Source organism: Melanotaenia boesemani, chromosome 15 (genome assembly GCF_017639745.1).
Source record: "Melanotaenia boesemani isolate fMelBoe1 chromosome 15, fMelBoe1.pri, whole genome shotgun sequence".
Lineage (NCBI taxonomy): Eukaryota > Metazoa > Chordata > Actinopteri > Atheriniformes > Melanotaeniidae > Melanotaenia > Melanotaenia boesemani.
In genome coordinates this window covers 25,476,392-25,493,973 of record NC_055696.1, presented here as the reverse complement: position 1 = coordinate 25,493,973, position 17,582 = coordinate 25,476,392, and the positions used below count along the sequence as shown (strand labels likewise).

The 17,582-nt window shown below is 39.4% G+C and overlaps 1 protein-coding gene across 1 annotated transcript; it reads right to left on the bottom strand.

Annotated features, from left to right (window-relative positions):
• Positions 1-426: 426 nt before the first annotated feature.
• On the bottom strand, positions 427-16,275 carry LOC121653956 (tubulin-specific chaperone cofactor E-like protein). Its single transcript, XM_042007766.1, has 9 exons — positions 16,205-16,275; positions 15,170-15,236; positions 11,340-11,482; positions 11,117-11,256; positions 7,500-7,681; positions 7,105-7,361; positions 6,906-7,032; positions 6,719-6,835; positions 427-1,040 (listed from the first exon to the last, which is right to left on the bottom strand). Exons 3-9 carry the CDS (start codon positions 11,470-11,472, stop codon positions 674-676), a joined length of 1,323 nt encoding a protein of 440 aa, XP_041863700.1. The 5' UTR covers positions 11,473-11,482; positions 15,170-15,236; positions 16,205-16,275; the 3' UTR covers positions 427-673.
• Between the last annotated feature and the right edge of the window lie 1,307 nt (positions 16,276-17,582).

Sequence of the window (17,582 nt, the reverse complement as noted above, 5' to 3'; positions counted from 1 at the left end):
CTACATTCAGAAACATGATGTGTCTAAAGAATGAGGTCAGCTGACTACCTGAACATACTGAATGAGCAGGTTATTCTATCTTCTCTGATGGCACGGCCATATTCCAAGATCACAACACCAGGATTCATGGGGCTCAGATTGTGAAAGAGTGGTTCAGGGAACAGGATCATTTTCGTACATGGATTATAGAATCTTTGGGATGTGATGGAGGAGTCTTTGTGCAGTGGTCGGACTCTCCATCATCATCATCACAAGATCTTGGAGAAAAATGAATGCAACACTAAATGGAAATAAATCTTGTGACATTGCAGAAGCTTAGTGAAACAATGACACAGAGAAGCTGCTGGAATCAAAGTTAAAGGAGGTCCAACCAGATAGCTATCATTTATCATGTTATCATTCTTTTTTTATTTATTTATTTTTTTGGGGTGGTAACTTTGTTTTGGCCAGGTGGTGTATTTATTGGTGTCTGTATTAAACAAAATGTGCCAAGTGTAATGGGATAAGCTAAAATGTGCAAATGTACTATTGCATAACTCTTTTAATATGTTGGATAGAAGACTTCCTTACATTCATGTGGATTTTGTTTTTCGTCTAAAATAGACTCAAGTTAAAGCTTAGAATCCACTAGCTGTTTCATATCTAAAATCCCTCAAGTTTAGTTTATCCAAAACTAGAGAAGCTCCTGACTCAAAGATCCAGAGGAGGAGCTGCAGCGGCTTTTCACTTTTGGCACCACCAGAATCTCATCTCCGTCCCGGATGCTGTAGGAATGAAGGGCCCGGGTGCCGCACTTCAGCTCCTCAGGTCCCAACACTGAACACATCTCCCGGTCGATGTAAAAGAGCCTGATCCCGTTGGTGGGAAGCTGTAGCAGAGCTTTTAGGTGTTTCTTCAGTTCACCCACCGTCTGCTCCAGGCTGAGGCTGACTGCCTCCACCCTGTCACCCCAGCGAACATCCACCAACGTGCAGCGGGGGCTCAGGTCCACCTCTGCCAGCGGGGCCAGATGCCCATACTTGGATACAAGGATGTGGTACCTGGGAAAGGAGCAGAGCTCATGTCACATATCTAAGAGTAAATGTATAAAATGAAGGGATACAAGTCCTTTATTGTGTGACGGGGGTGTTTTCATGATGAAGGAGACAACTCGGTATCAGAATCCAAGTCAGAACCAAATGAAATCTATCTTGGAACTGTTACATTTGGGCTGGGCAATATATCAGATATACTCGATGTATCCTGAGAACCTTTACGTGGGACATATAAAATGTCTTTATCAAGAACATCAAGCACAGTTACAACAGACAGCTCAGCCTCTAGGCTGAATGTGTGAACAGGTGAATGTGGCTTGTAGTGAAACAAGCATTAGAAAAGGGAAGCCTACTGTATGTCAATGCCATCATTTACCATTTGCATGTGTTCTGACAAAGTTCTGAGCCTTAACTCGTTATTCCTGGTACAATGGAAGTCTCATTGTCCACAGTGAGATCCACAGGTTTGCTTCTACTGTGTCTAAGGGTGCGTTCCCTCAAAAATTAGTTCTGCTGTTCATATTGTCATTATGGCCCAGGTCACACTCTTACTGGTCACTTTCTCTCACATATAACTTATTAACATCCAAAGCAAAGGTTCATGTTAGGATAAATCTGCTGGTTTCAGGTAGGGATGTGAAAATACATCCATCTACCATTAACAGTCCGGTAGCATTGATCCAAATTAAAAAAATAGATTAAACATAAATACAGTAATATTTTGTGACATGTTTAACAGAAAACATGTTGAATTGTTTTCCATTTGCTCTGTTTAATAGACCCACATTTCTTATTTATTTAATGAGAATTATGTGGATTTCCAAAGCTTTGGTGTGTAACTACAGCACTACAGCACATTTATTAAAAGCCTCAGTTTAAAGGGCTGCACAATCCTGTATATGCATAAAACACTAAACAATCTCTAAGATAGTAAATAAAATGTTAAAATAAAGAATTTTTAAAAGAAAAATATTTAAACAAATAAAATAAAACAAATAAATAAATAGTAAAAATAAAAACCTGTGCTCACATGCTAAGAAAACCAGGATAAGCCGTCTAAACGGCAGCAAAAATAATTTTATTTTCAGCATTTTAACGTCGTCAAGGGTCTGGCATGAAAAGGCCATTTCACAGATAAGGCGCCACAACTGAGAAGCTTCTATCGCTGTTGCCTTGTAATCTGAATTTAGGAACACTCAACACTAGTGGATTCATAGACCTCAAGGCTCGGGAAGGAATATGATGCTGTGTAAGCTCAGATAAAGAAGATGGCTGCATGCCTTCGAGAAGAAGAATTAAATGGTTACACAAACTACTGATGTCTACTGCGCTGCCTCTTTTTACGTCTCTTTTCGAGGATATCCGTTACAATCTCCTCCACTATCACCATGTTTACTGTTGGCTGAAACTGACTGCAAGGGGGTATGTAGGCAGTGGCGTTCGATAATGTTGGAAACAGACGCGTCTATTTACGTACATCAAAGTTACATAAATGAGCCTTAGGACCCACTTATTCAGCTGCTTTCTGTCTGCTTGTTTGGTAAACTTTAAGGTTTGGATGACAGTATTTAAACGTTTTAAATGAAATTACACAAATAAAAAAATTATATTTTAAACCAGATAAATTTGTTAAGTGCAAACAGACCCCAAAAAGTCTGTTTTCCAACCAAATCTGGCAACACAAACTATATCTGGCGACCCCACACAGAGGTGTGAAAGATACAGAGCTGCTAGAGATTTAATGAAAAATGATTATATCTGAAACTGGGATTGATTTACACTTCTCTATCAAAATATTTCTAACAAGAGGTAAAAATATGATTAAAACAATGATTAAAAACACATAATACACCACTACTAAAGGTTAAAACTGTAAAAATGTTCTATTTCAGATGTAATTTTGTTCCCCGTCAGGTTTTTCCAGGAGAAAACCTAAAATAAGCGTCATAACAGCTAACCTTAGGTGTGTGTAAAGGGCAGAGAAAAACCAAGTTGTTTGCCTCTTGCTTGCCGTGAGAAAGCACTCAGCCATCTCCGGGGAATGCGTGTTCGAGATAAGGACCTAGGAACGATTAAATAAAATCCAGGAGAAAAGAGCCGTGCTTTCAAAGATACTGTAACAGCTGGGCCAATCAAAGCAATTTCACTTCCCTCCCCAAAACTCTTCCACAAAGCCAGTCCCCTGGCCTGAAATTTCTGGCCAAAGCCCTCAGTCCACGGTGGGAATTCTCCTCTAAGGCCACGGTGCACAAAGTACCATTCTCAGAGAAGCCATTTAGCTACTCTAAGGGGCTTCATTTAAGGTGGTAAGTGTGGTATAATGGGGCAAATAATGCTGCAGGTGATAACAAGTCAGCCTCCCAATTGTCTTCTTAGCATTCTTTGATAATGCAAAGAAGAAGAAGGAAAAAAGAAATGAATAAAAAATAACAGGTTTCGGAGACACAATCTAGCCCAGATCTTTGCTGGAGTTTTATCTGAGATGACTCTCAGCTCTCAAGCCTTTTATTTGAAAGCTGACCAGCTTAAAATGCTGATTTCTCTTTTTTCCAAACCTGCTCCACATCCAGTCCACCACTCAGACTCTCTGCTACTCTCAGATTCTGACTTTAACTAAGCCTTCTTTTCCAGCCAAATCTCTTCTTTCTTTGCACTTCTGTTTTCTGGTTCCACAACTGCATCTACCCCATTTCCAACATTTCCATGTTTCTCTCCTTCTGTTATATACCTGCTGAGGTATTTCAGTGTCTGTTAGTCAGATTTAATGTTTGGGCCTGTGTTGTTCAGTTGGTGGTGTTCACCTGAGAGGCTGTGACCCACTCTGCGGTGCTCTGATCTCTCAGAGCGGCAAGGCCGGGGCCCCATCCGACAGGAAAGCGGATAGCTGTGTGTTCATCGCTAACTGAGCATGTCTGACACCCCCACAACACCCACATGCAGTCAAGGTGATCCCTGACCTCAGACCTATGCTGAGAATCTGGCACCAAACCAACACAAGCACCAACATTAAAAACCCAATAAAAACTCAAATATAAAATCAATAAACCAAAACAAGCCGATTTCTTAAAAAAAAAAAAAAAAAAAAGGCTTGATGGACTTGATGGAACCAATAAGTAACCGATGATAAGCCAGGAGAGATGCGAGAAGACCGGCAACATCAGGAAACAAATTAATCTGTCAACTTAATGTTTGACGGTGTAGGTGTATACATACGAGAAAAAAAATCTACCTGCTACCTGGTGTATCAGTTTTCCAATCAGAGAATTCCCAGCACAAAGGGCTCATTGAGCAGAGAGAGACTGGTGGCATTGTCTTCCAAAGGTTACTTTCCCCCAGTCGGGCACTACACCTTCCTTCAGAAACCCCTCCCCAACATTCTGCTGAGGTTAAGTGGAATGCAGTCGGTGAAGAGATTGGTGTTGGTAATTATTTCATTTCTACGAGGCAACTTCAGAAAAATCCCATCACACACTGAAAACGTGCTGCAGACAAAGACCGGCTTGTTGCTATTGTTACAGCAGCTGCTGGAAGAAGTGTGACTTCTTAACGTTGGAGCAGGTGCTAACAGCTGGCTGATGGCGGTACTTATCCATCTGCAACCAGAAATCTCACCATCCAATCCTGTACAGGCGGCTACGATGAAAGATCTAAAGCAGATTTCAGATGTGAAAATTCGCTGAACCGATAAATAAAGCATTTCATCAGAGCTGGAGGACAAAGTTGGCAGCATAAGCTGATGTTGAGTGATTAGAGACACGGTGCTGGTTGACCCCCCAGTCCTGTCTATCCATACGACCCAATGATTTCCACAATGCTGTAAACACGGATCGAATTGTGGAATTTTACAATGAAACTGGAATCTATTATCCTCACCAGTTTGAGATTTTCTAGTGTCTGAGCCAAACAAAGTAGAAAAAAACGTTGACTGAATTTTGACCTCTGCAGCATCCCACCTGTGTGACATTCAGCAATGGCCAAGAGGCCGGCAGAAACACTGAAGTTGTCCAAAAAATAAAGAAATTTAACGCTAAGTGGCTCTAAAAAAGGGATAAAGCAGCATCTGTTTCTGGTGAAGTATTAGGCTAAGAATGTACTTTCTGATAATGAGGAGTGTTGCCAGGAAACGAGAGCAGCCTCCATTAAACTCACCCTGAATGTGAGATTGTTTGATCAATCATTGGTAAAACTATTGATATGAGAGGCAGCTGTTTTGTTTCTGTTTCTTTAAAAAAATAAGAGAAAAAGCTGGATGTTTATGGCTGGTTGGGCAGCTGGCTACAGCTCCTCCATGCAGCCGGTCCAGTTTCAGATACTGGCCTCGAGCCCTTTGCTGTAGGTCACCCCCTCTTTCTCTCACCCCCTTTCCTGTCAAGCAACCGTCCAGTGAAGGCCTCTACAACCAAGAAAAAAATCATTAATAAATAAATAGGATTTTTTCCTGTTGAACTTTTGAAATTTTATTTACTTGCCACATAGTTCAGGGGAAGAAAATGGAAAACACAATTTGGGAAACAATTTAACAAAATCTGGAAAAAATGTGAAGCAATTTCATATTGTCTAGTATCCATCCCCGAAGGCTGGAGGTTCTCCTGGAGGTTTTCCTCTCCACTGTGTCCTCATACAGCTCAGGATGAAGGACTAAATCAATGAGACCCATCACAGATCTATTTTCTGAATATAAGTTATTACCTTCTGGTAGAAGGTATCGAGTTCCAAAATGCAGATTGAACTCTTTTAAGAATGAATTTGTTCTCATTTCTAACAAAATCTTAAATAAATAAACGGTTTCTTTTACAGCCACATAGACTGCACATCTCTTTTAAAGCTGTGCGTGCTAGCATCTGCTTTTATTCTTTTCTATTACCTCCGTCAAGGCGGAGGTCAATTGGATTGCGTTGGTTTCTCTGTCCATCTGTCTGTTAGCAACATAACTCAAAATGTTATGGACGGATTGTGATTATATTTTCAGACAGTCTCAGAAATGGAATAAGCAACAACTGACGAGATGTTGGGGATGATCCGGATCACCGTCTGGATCCAGGAATTTCTTAGAGGATTCTTTACTATGTGGATATAAGGACCATTTTGCCATTAGAGCTTCTAACTCAAAACAATGAAGTGTATCATATCGTATCATAATGTATCGTATTGCCTTGTCTCTTACTGTATTGTATCGTATCGTCTCGTATAATATACAGTATAAGATTTGATTTAGTCCTATGGTTTTCTTTGCCAGGTATTTATCTTTATAAACTGGTTTATATGAACTCAGTAATTATGAATTAGACAATTATGGATCATATAATGGATTTAATTTAATTGGACTATCACTGGACTACAATGAACTGGATTGAATTGGACTGTATCTTTTAAAGTGACTTCAGATGACAATTTGTGCTATACAAATAAAGCTGAATTGAATTAGACTGAACTGAAATTTTGTTCCTTCAACTTACTTCAAGACGTTAGATCACAATGAAAATAAATAATACTGCTCCTCATGTCTCCAAAATGTGACAATAAGACATTCATTTATAGAGAAAATGAGACAAACACTGAGACATGTGGAGGTAAACTGTAGAAAACTACTATAAACCAGCACTGGAACCAGGTGTTTGAAAAGATATAAAAGTCTTTTTCTATATATGGAGGTCATTTTAACTGCAGAGTAATAAATGGTGTACCTCTCAGGAAGCTGCTGCTCTGGACAGTCCTGGTAGAATCTGATGAAGAACCTCTCAGCGTCTTCTCTCTCTCCATTAGACACTGCACTTCCATTCAGGACCATTACAGATGGCAGCCTGGCAGGTTTAAGTTCATTAAGTATGCAGATTGTAAACTGTGTAAGGAAAAATGCAATCTGTGACTTACTGTGCTAGAAGGAGGCTACGCCTCTCCTGGGTGCTGTAGGACTCCAGTAAAGGAAGCCCTTTTGCTTTGACTTCCTCCAGCTTAGGAAAAAAGTTCAGCCTTTCAATGTCCTCCCATTTACTAAGCCCTGGACAGAAAGAAAATAAAATCATGAGTGATAGATAGTGACAGAAAGATGCACAATCTCCACTGTCCAGACCTGAGTTGTTGAGGTTAATGCTGCACAGGTTGGGGAACAGACGCTCCAGTGTCTCCTTGGTGTCTCCCACAGAGCCCACACTGTTATTGGCCAGCACCAGTGTGCTCAGATTGGGGTACAGGAGCCCAAACTTCCTGACTTCTTCCCAGTCCTGCAGCTGGTTGCCTGTGATCTGCAGCAGACGCAGTGATGGACAGGACGTCTGGGACTCTGACACGGTGTTGTAGCCGTTCAGACATAAGAAAAGCTCCTTCAGCCTGGAAATGAAGGTGGAGAGGAGCGTAAAGATTGGGAAATGTAAAATCAGGAACAATAGGTTTTTTTTTTTTTTTTTTGTTTTTTTTTTGGTGTATACGGGTGTGTCCAACTAACACACATCTTATAACTTAACTTACTCTGGTGTGTGGTGTGTGAGTGTGTGCACGGTGTCCCAGCTGACTTGTGTGTTGATGAGGACAAGACGACGAACTCTGGAGAAAACGTCAGCCATGCTAGGCTTCAGCTCCACGCCACTCAGAGGGTTCATACTCAGATTGAGGAAGTCCAGATGAGGGATGTTGGAGACGATGGTGCTGATCTGCAAACCATACAAACATCATTAGAAATGACAAATGAAAACATCTCCATATATTTATATTAGGGCTGTCATATGATTCAAATTTTTAATCGGATTAATCACAGCTTACAAATGAATTAAACGTGCCTGTTTTTACTGTATTGTATCAGCAGAAAGAGCCAGTGCTTACAGATATTTAATGTGATGTTAATTGACCTTCACTTGGAATTTTCTTTTTTTTTTTTTTTTACCTCCGACGATCACTTTAGTTGTAATAATCAGTTCAATATTTAAAAAAATCTAGACATAAAAAAAAAAAAAAAAAGGTCTCATTTGTACCCCCCTTTCTCTGGTCAGTGCCCCTGTCTGGCCCCCCATCTAAACTTTTCTATACCCACCCCTGCATATCTGAAGTGTAAATCATTTCTACCACCTCTCAACTCTACTTTGTTTAGAGGGTCTTGCTCTGATTTATATCTTAGAACCTGTTAATAATTTCTCTCATTACATAAATGATTAGACCAACATCTGCATAGCACCAGCCATTTAGAGAAGACGTCCCCTTGCTTCCTTTTGCTGTTTCTGAACCTGATCCATAGATGTGAGCATGGCGGTCTGATGACTAGGAGATTTTACAGCTGTATTACTAGCAAACACCGTTAATACTAAAAAGTTATATGAAACAAAGGCAAACAGTTTCTAAGTGAAATAGTCTGTTATCAACATTTCAATCTTAAGCTTCAGTAACGTCTGACTGACACGAGACTGATAAATGTTCCTAATGCGTCCAAAAACAAAGCTTTTAGGTGAATAGATACGTGTTGGTATGAACCACGAACTGCTAGTTTCCTCCTTCTCAGGTGAAAGATAAACAAGCGCAACAAGAGAGACGGTACTAGAGACAGAAAAGCCGATCAGCTGATCACAGACCGATCATTATTCCCTCTCTGCGCAGATCCAGAGAAACAGGAAGCGTGTGAGCGGGACAACAGTTTGTGCAGGAAGTTTTTTTAATGGGGGAGACGTGCGGGTATTGAGCTCTCTCCCCGGGATGGTGAGGATGTTCCATCTTGCCTCTTGACACGACACCGCCATGTTCCGCCAAATGCTGCGCATTTAACTGGGCACCCGTTAAAAGTATTGACGCAATAATCACATAAATGAGTTACAGCCATTCAAGTGTTAGTTTATATAAAACATTGATCTGTAGAAGAATAAATGTGACGTGACTGATATGGGTGGAGCTTTGCGTCTCTGTGTGGCTGAACATTTGACAGGTTTTTGGATTCGAGGAAGATGTGTTCATGTCAACCGCTTGTACGTTTGGTGAGTCTCATCCTCACTGCAGATGTTCTGCTGTCATTTTCATTCAGTTTCATTTCTAGCTCTACGCAATAAGCTGGTAAATATTAAATGGCGAGTTACAACTAGACTTTCTCAAAATATGCTAATCATTTGAAAGATTAAAAATGACTTTTTCACTATGGTGGGGTGGATTCTCAGTAGTTCATGGTAATTATTAAGAGCTTGAATAAAGGTAACTGGACTTGGTATCTCTTCGCTCTTGAAGACGTTTCACCTCTCATCCGAAAAGTTTCTTCATTTCTGGAGAAGCTTTCTGATTCCCTAACCCCTTTAATCTTTGCCTCTAACCGTAGACACAAAGATTATTACAGCAACATTCCCAATTTCTGGCATATCTTGGTTTCTATTATGGAATATTGTCATGCTGTCCCCTTTTCTCCTAATATATCTAATTAAAAAGGTGCATAGAAGTTTAAGTCTTATTTCCAGTTTTGCGTTTTAGTCTGTGCAGAAAGATCCAGTTATGTAGCAGGGTCTAAATAAGCAAAGCTTTGCTAATGATCATAAAACATGAAGTAAATACACATCAGAAGTAACTGATCAAAGAGAAAAACTGAAGGGCAGTTTTCACAGTGAGTCTGCAGACCAAAAAACCAGCAGTCATATTAACATACATATTGTTTATTTACTCTATATTAACTAAATAAACTACATTTTCCTAACCCTGCTTATCAGTAAGAAAACAGAGCTCTGAGAGATTTCATCCAATTAACCTGAATGATAACAGGTGGCAGCTTGTACATTGGGGGAGGGGCGTCACCCCACCCCCAAACAACACTCTTGAAAGATGATGATCTACCCAGGACAGTTTATTTTAGGATGTGTGTGTGCTGGTACAGTCCACTCCTACACACAAACCAACACGAACTTAGTATGAAATGATGTGTGGCTCAATGCAACACTGACGCTACTAAACCAAAACACACCTGAACAGTGCAGATGGAAGACAGACAGGCGCAATCTAGCTAATTTAACTCTTGTCTATATGATGTGTAATATGTCCTCTAAAGCCAAAAAACTTGCTTTTAATTATGCGTTTGCGCGTTTAGCATGGCTGCTTTGCATATTTTGTGCTACACATCACAAACTGTAATAGGAGTAATCGATAGGGGCTGCATGGGAACCAGTTTGACTGAATGCAAGGTCACTGGGACAGCAGCAGGAAAACTGGTGGATCTTTTGCGGCCTCTTTTCTCCCACAATTCATTTTGCACAAGATGACAACGAATGAGCAGCGAAACTCCGAAGATTACTTTTTTGTTTTTTTCCCTCCTCACTTTAGTAGAAATAGGACAAGTACAACGCAAGTAGATTAAAAACGTGTTAAACAGTGGAATTAAAAAAATATATATAATATATATATATATATATATATATAATTTGATATTGGTGGGTTTTTAAGGAGTTAATGAAGAGTGTACCTGCTGGAAAACAGCTGAGCCTCAAATAGTTCTTTTTTTATTACTCGGTCGGTGATTACGTTCACTAAAGTGTCCTACGATATGCAAACTTATAAATTTCAGAGGTTCAAACAATTCAAAGTCCTAGGTTGCTGCTTTGGGAAATACTCGGCAAGGTAGGGTGTCCCATTTCACAAATGGTAAGCAGACGTCAAAGTGTGCAGACTACGTAAGACACTTCGTAGTCTGTATAGTCTCTCCACTCTGAAGTGTGTAGACCCTGAATTTGGACATAGCTAATATTGGATCAATTTTCAGCCAAAATACAACTCAGAAGTTCCTACAGTGGTAGATTCAGCTTGTTCAGCTCTCGGGTCCATGATGGACACAATGTCCTCGTCATGGACACGATGTTCCACAAGCACAAAACCTGGCAGGAATAAACTGCACAGAGATTAGAAAGAGAAAAAATAAGCTTTTCACACCTATTTTGAATTGAATGTAGTTGTGTCTTTTCAGAGTCACATTATTGGTCAACTTGTCTTGGATTACTGGGAGGATTCAGGTCTTTTCACTGCATCCATCTGCAAAATTACCAGTCCGATATTTCTGATTCTAATACCAGTAGGTAGCTCTGATTCTGACACATACTCTTCTTTGTAAGATTTGTTGGATTTCTGTGGACACCCACCTCTCCCCAGTCTTTAAACTGATTGTAGGACAGGTCCAGCTCCAACACATGAGCACAGAAAGCTGCGATGATGGACCTGTCGCCAGCTTTACTGATTCCACAGTCATTCAGAACCAGGGCGCTGGGTAAGAAGAGGCGATCTGCAGCACAGAGGACTGAAGTCAGCTCGGTTCAGGACACACATGATCTTTACATCTTCATCTTAACACAGATCATTACTCACCTTTAATGGGGGATCCTGGGGGACTGGGCAGAACCACTACTCCTTGGCCATAGGGAAAATTCTCTGGGTTGTACTTCTCACTGAGGACTTGGATGAAGGTGCGTACCTCCTCTTCATCAGAGGACAACTCCATGGTTCTCTTGCTAAGCAGGGTTGCAGAGATGAGGAAGACAAAGAAAACTGCATGTTAGCTTTGCAACCAATGATTTGATTTTGTCTTTAAAACAGATCATAAATTCCTAGTTTTCATTTTTAAGGCTCATCAGTTTCCTAAACCAGCAGGGGGTGGGACATTTGGGGGAGGGGGGCATTGAACAGGAAACAGGACTAGTGATAATTCACGGCTCAAGTGCTGCTGTGAAATAAAGTAAAAATAATCTACAGTAGCTGTGAACATGATAACGCAGGAACGCAGTGGCCACTTCACTGGTGCAGCTCACTGATAGGACAGATAGGAAGAGGCCATGACACTCTCCATCTCCAAGTACACGTTTGTGTGTATTCATTCATTTTGGTCCATTTGTGGGAATGTAAACACATTGTTTTATTTAGAAGACATTACAATCAGAGAGGAATATTTCGGGAAATGAGCATGCATTAACGGACGGCATATTGCCAGACCTAAACGTTATGTGTTTAGTTCTCTTCAATGTGGTTAATCCAAAATGTTCCATATTGAGAATAAATCTTGATGGTTTTAATTCAGAGTGGAATATTTCATCACTAGGCAGCAGATTTAGGATTTCAGTCTGAAAGTCATTCATTACAACAGCAATAAAAATATTAAATACAGACGATGTATTTCTAAACTGAGTGGAATATGAAAGGTGTGGATGATGGATACTAATGCTCTGTGGGATGCAGCAGCGTTTGATTTAGACAAGTTCCTGTATCAGACAGTAAAGTACAGCTGATCTTATTTTCATCATCATCAAACAGCTGGAGTCTTAAGATGTTTTTTTTTGTGTGTGTGTGTGTGTGTGTGTGTGTGTGTGTGTGTGTGTGTGTGTGTGTGTGTGTGTGTGTGTGTGTGTCATCAAACAAATCGGGTCACTTTGACCATTGAGGAGATAATGGTCGGGAATTCTTGTGATGTTCGTGTTTGTGAGTTTTTGGTCCTGTTTGTTGATCATGTGTCGAAAAGTCACTGGACTGGAAGCCCAACTACTGGCTGACTTTACTGGTTCACTGAAATCACAAGATCTTTTTAGTGATAAAATCAACCCTTTAAATTACCTCACAAAACTCTTTAATATTAGAACCTATTTGATTTCTGTGTTCCATGTTTTCTTCTAATGCTGCTGCTTTACATTTAAGCCCTTTTATTTCTACTCTTGAAAAGAATAATTGTATCAAAACCAGTTTCCAGTTTTGAAGTTTTGTAACTTTATTATTCAAAAAGTAACGTTTTTTTTTGTAGAATCTTCTCCTCATACATTCAGTAATTTGTTGAGAGTCAGTCCTTTAAGACTTCAGGGTGATGCGTGAACTCTGTGAACTCTTTGTTTGGATAAAGAACAAACTGAGATCTACCCTGAAAGCTGGCAGGTGTATACATTTGTTGTTTAAAAGCCTAAACACACGACACAACTTAAATTGTCATTTTAAAAAAAACACAATGGCAGCAGAACCAGTTGGACAGGTTCTGTCTACCAGCACAACTGTGGTGATGCTGGCAGCCTCACTTACATGTGCATTTAGTTGGATATGAAACCAGTTTTCTAAACAATCTGACCTCCAACCAGCATTCAGTAAGTCTAAGAAACATTCAGGAGCTTCACCATACTCAGCTCTAAAAGTGAGAATAACAATTGGATTCTGAACCTAATGGAAAACCAGTATAAAGAAATCATAACTGGTGCTTTTTGGGATCATCTAGATGTCTGTCAGCAGCCTGGAAGCTGCATCCTGGACTATTTGAAAAAGTTGCAAAAAGTGTTTAAGCAAGTGAAAAAAGAATTACGTAAACCAAATAAGATACACTGAATTCATGGACAATCATTTCCCTGATTTCTCTGATGTTATTCTGAAGCTGGTGACAACAGTAGAAACTAAACTATTTACAGGCTCAAATCATCAATGACTCATAAAAACACCAAGTCATGGTTTTACTGAAGATGACTAAAAATTAAAACTCAATCACTCTTGGACCAAAGCCAGCCAGAGCAGAAACAAACTGGTCAGCCATTTAACCTTGTATGGACTTTATGCAGACATGAAACAGAAAGCTGAAATTATCTGCATTTCAGTGACAGGAAACACCTTTAAATGTGCTTATTAAACCAAAGGAAGCACAAATAGTGCAAACAGCAGTGGGCCCAGAACAGAGCCCACAGAAACAGCTTGTAACTTTGTTATGTGCAGAACTCAGGGTTGAAAAACCCTGTGCATGTTCAAGTTTGTGCACGTATAATTGAAGCAGTACACCTAATTTTTGACAGTTGCACTTGTGCAAGTATGTAAAATACGCCACAACCCCACAAAGTACATCCAGTACAGAGCAGATCAACTCTGGGTTGTTCAGTCTGGGGCCTAACCCTCCACATTACACCCATCTTTAGCAGCAACGGGCACCGGCATCCAAAACGGGTCGGTGTGGAGGAGCTGTGGTTGGTAATGGGTGAGAACGTTTCCTGTGGGACTCTGACTGAGGTGAAGGTTCTGGAGAGGGTAGTATTGGGTTTTTTAAATGGTGGAGCTGATTCTGTTAAGCAGACTGGGCTCCCTTCCTTCTGGGGTCTACGTGCCAAAGGTCAGTTCTACAGAGGGTTCTGGCTGGGATAGCCAGGACCCAGAGCAAGGCAGTTTTAGTTTTGTTTGGATGTGGATCTCTTTAATCTGATATTTAGTCTTGGATAGGGGAGATTTTATACTTAGAAATTCTATTTTTCGCGTTTTTATAAAAACTGTCCTGGGCTGGAAGGGAAGGGGCTGGTTAGGGGAACCAGGGAAGGGTAATAAGCGATGGTTGAAAAACTGCACTTCTACTGCCAAGTGGGCCAAAGGTGTGTCCTCCAAACAAGCACTAAAGGTTTTTTTCCTCTGCTTTGACAAGTGTTGGAGATTTTTTTTTTTTTTTTTTGGTATGTTCTTTAAAAGGGAGATGGTAGCTGGTATTAATGTTAAAATATGCTTCTTATTTTCTGTAAAGCACTTTGAATCACCCTGTTGTTGATTTGTGCAACAAATAAAGTTGCCTTGCTATAAAATTATTTAAATTTGGTCCTGTTGCTTCTGTCAGTATGCATTTTTTGTCTGTGTTCTGCTCTTTTCTATGTAAAGTTGGGCAAAAGGGTCTGAAAATAACTCCAGAGAGACAGCCATGAGAAGCAAAACAACACTGATAAGAACACATATGCCGTTGATAATGCTGCAGGTCTCCATGAAGCCGAGCCACATTTTTCTTCTCAGAAATGTTCCTTGTTGTTACCATTTCTGTTACCACACAAATAGCCTGGGCTGAAGACCCAGCAGATTTATTCATTATTTTTACTTTGTTTGAGAGGGAAAACATGCCATCCAAACACTTTTCACATGATGCTTTTTTTGTCTTAATATGATTAGAAAATGATCGTTTATGGTTTGTCATCAAATCATTAATATCACAAGATATAACCCAACCAATAACCTTGCCTGTGTCCAAACACAGCGCTCTGTGCCTCTCCTCATCCCGATCAGGCCTATCAGTTTCTGACAAACCGGGTCTGATCATCTTAAACTCAGCCCACCTGAAGTGGTGTGTTTGCCAGATGACTGAGCGTTACATCCGGACTCTTTCTGATCTTTCTATCACAGATAGTCTCTCCTTACACAGATCCCCTGATTCTTACCTCTGATGTCGCAGAGACCAAAGGAAAGATTGTTTTCAACAGCACATCAGATCACGTGCCTCCATCCCTGCAGAGAAGAGAGGAGAACTAGAACCAGAAGGAAAAACTCGCTTTCAAGCACGCAAATTTAAAAGGGCCTGGGTAATATGTGATATAAAGAGGAGAAAAAACACAAGCAAATGCAGATTACGTTAAAACAGGGAAACCTGCTGACAAAAGGAAAGTTAAGTGAGTGTTTCTGACAGGGCTGAACTGTTGATATGGTGGCTGGGGATCACTGAAGCCCGGTGCACCTACACCGGCTTTTCAGTCCTTCATAAAGGTGTGTTGAACACATGTCATACGCCGTATTGCTCTCAAGACCCCACATATTATGTTACCTTTATTTGGTTTTACAGTTTTACATAATCCTTGACGGGTAAAGAACAGGAAGGTAGTTTCTGAAATTGAAGTTAAGACTTTAAATGCGGCTCGTTACTGCCCTCACCAGGACAACTGAGGAACAACTCATTTTTAAGAGTTATTCTTACAAAGAACAAACTGTATCGATTAATGAACTATAACGAATATAAAAGCAACCTAAAACGACTCATAAAAGACCAACTGCCTTATTATATCAATCGCGGGTATATGCTAAAAAGTAATCCAATATTAAATCAGCGCATTTTTTAACAGAATTTGGCGAAGAGGTCCTCAAATCCCAGACCAACGTCGCTTGGGGGGGCTGCTTATCATCGAGGCCTGTTTGTCAAATGCAGCTCGTAGTTAAAACGTAAAAATAACTTAATTAAAATCGATATTTTTATGGTGTCATGATGAATATTGTTAAATTTAAACTGCTTGGATATTAAAGGTAATTTTGCAGACAACGAAAAAAATAATGTCTGTAAAGCAGCAGTGAAGCGGATTTTTCATCCAGCTCGTTAAAGGTTGAAATATGTCGCAGCTGGCAAAGGAGAACCGTTCCTGAGGGTCAAACCGGTCAACAAATGTCGCTTTTCACTCTGTATTTCCTGCATGATACAGTAAACTCACCGTCTGCGGAACCCCCTCAACCTTGCTGTGTTTGTTTTTGTTGTTATTCGGTTAGTTTGACAGCTAAAGACACGCCCCCTTTACAGGAAGTGACGTAATTTAAACGGCACTAATGGCACTGAATGGCACGGTTTACTTTTCCTTCTTTATTTGATTTTTTTCATCTCCTTGTCCTCTTACTACAAACAAAAATGTTCTGGAAGTAATATAAAAAATAAACAAAAGTTAAATGAAGTAAAAAAATGAAATATAAATGTAGTTCTTGGACGTGACTCCGCTCCAGGCGATTTTAAACTAAATACAGGATATAAATGCATATTTAATGATCACATTCTGTTTTTAATTCATGCTTATTTTTCACGGTGCCCTAAGGTTTCTATAATGGATGTTCTAAGGGATGTTCTATAATGTTTTAAAATAAATAATTAAAAACGTAACTTGTGGTTAAAATTCAAGACAATGATTAAATAAAAAAAGACATTTAGTGTAAATAAGAAGACAATATATAAAATTATAAATAAATAAATAAAATTAAAACTTGTTGTAACGTTCAAAACTATGATTAATACATAAATAGATTCTGTAAAAAAATAAAAACTATACAATAAAATAAAATTAATTAATTAACTACACAGCAACCTCTGGAAACGTTCAAGATGATATTTGCCTAGTGATTCAAATTCATTCTGGTTATCACAGAAAAAAGTATTAAACCCAATTGAAGTAAATTCTGACAAGATATGAAAATCTTTATAAATTCACATTCATCTATATAAATGTTCTATAAAGTTCATATTCCCACACACTTATTTATAAATAAGTGTGTATGAATGTAAACATTTTTGTTTAATATCACTGTAAATTCACACTCATTTTCTAAACATGTAATTAAGAACAAGAATTTTTAGATGGGAACACAGATCTTGGATTGTTGTATAAAACACATGATAACAAACTATGCAGTTTTGATTCTCATCCATTTTTGTTTGTACTTTTTTAAGCAATAAATCTGATTTTTAATTTATTTTGTTCAGACCTTTAAAATGTGACATAGTCCAGCAGTGATGCAGTAGATGGCACCTGCCACGTGCTGCCACCAGGGGGCAGTAATGTTATTTGTTCATTTGTCTGCACCTGATATAAGTTCATCCTTCTTCTTTTTTTTCATAAAAAAAAGAACATGGAAATAGTGACTATTACTTATATTTTTTTTTAATAAACAACAGGAAAAACTCAAATTCAGAACTGTGCCAAAATGTTGAGCCAGCCCTTTATCCTTATATTTTTATTTGGGCATTGGCTGGCATTGAAAGAGAGATGTCCTGAAGAAATGGGTACAACACTCACCCTCACCACCCTCCAACCCCCCCCATCATGC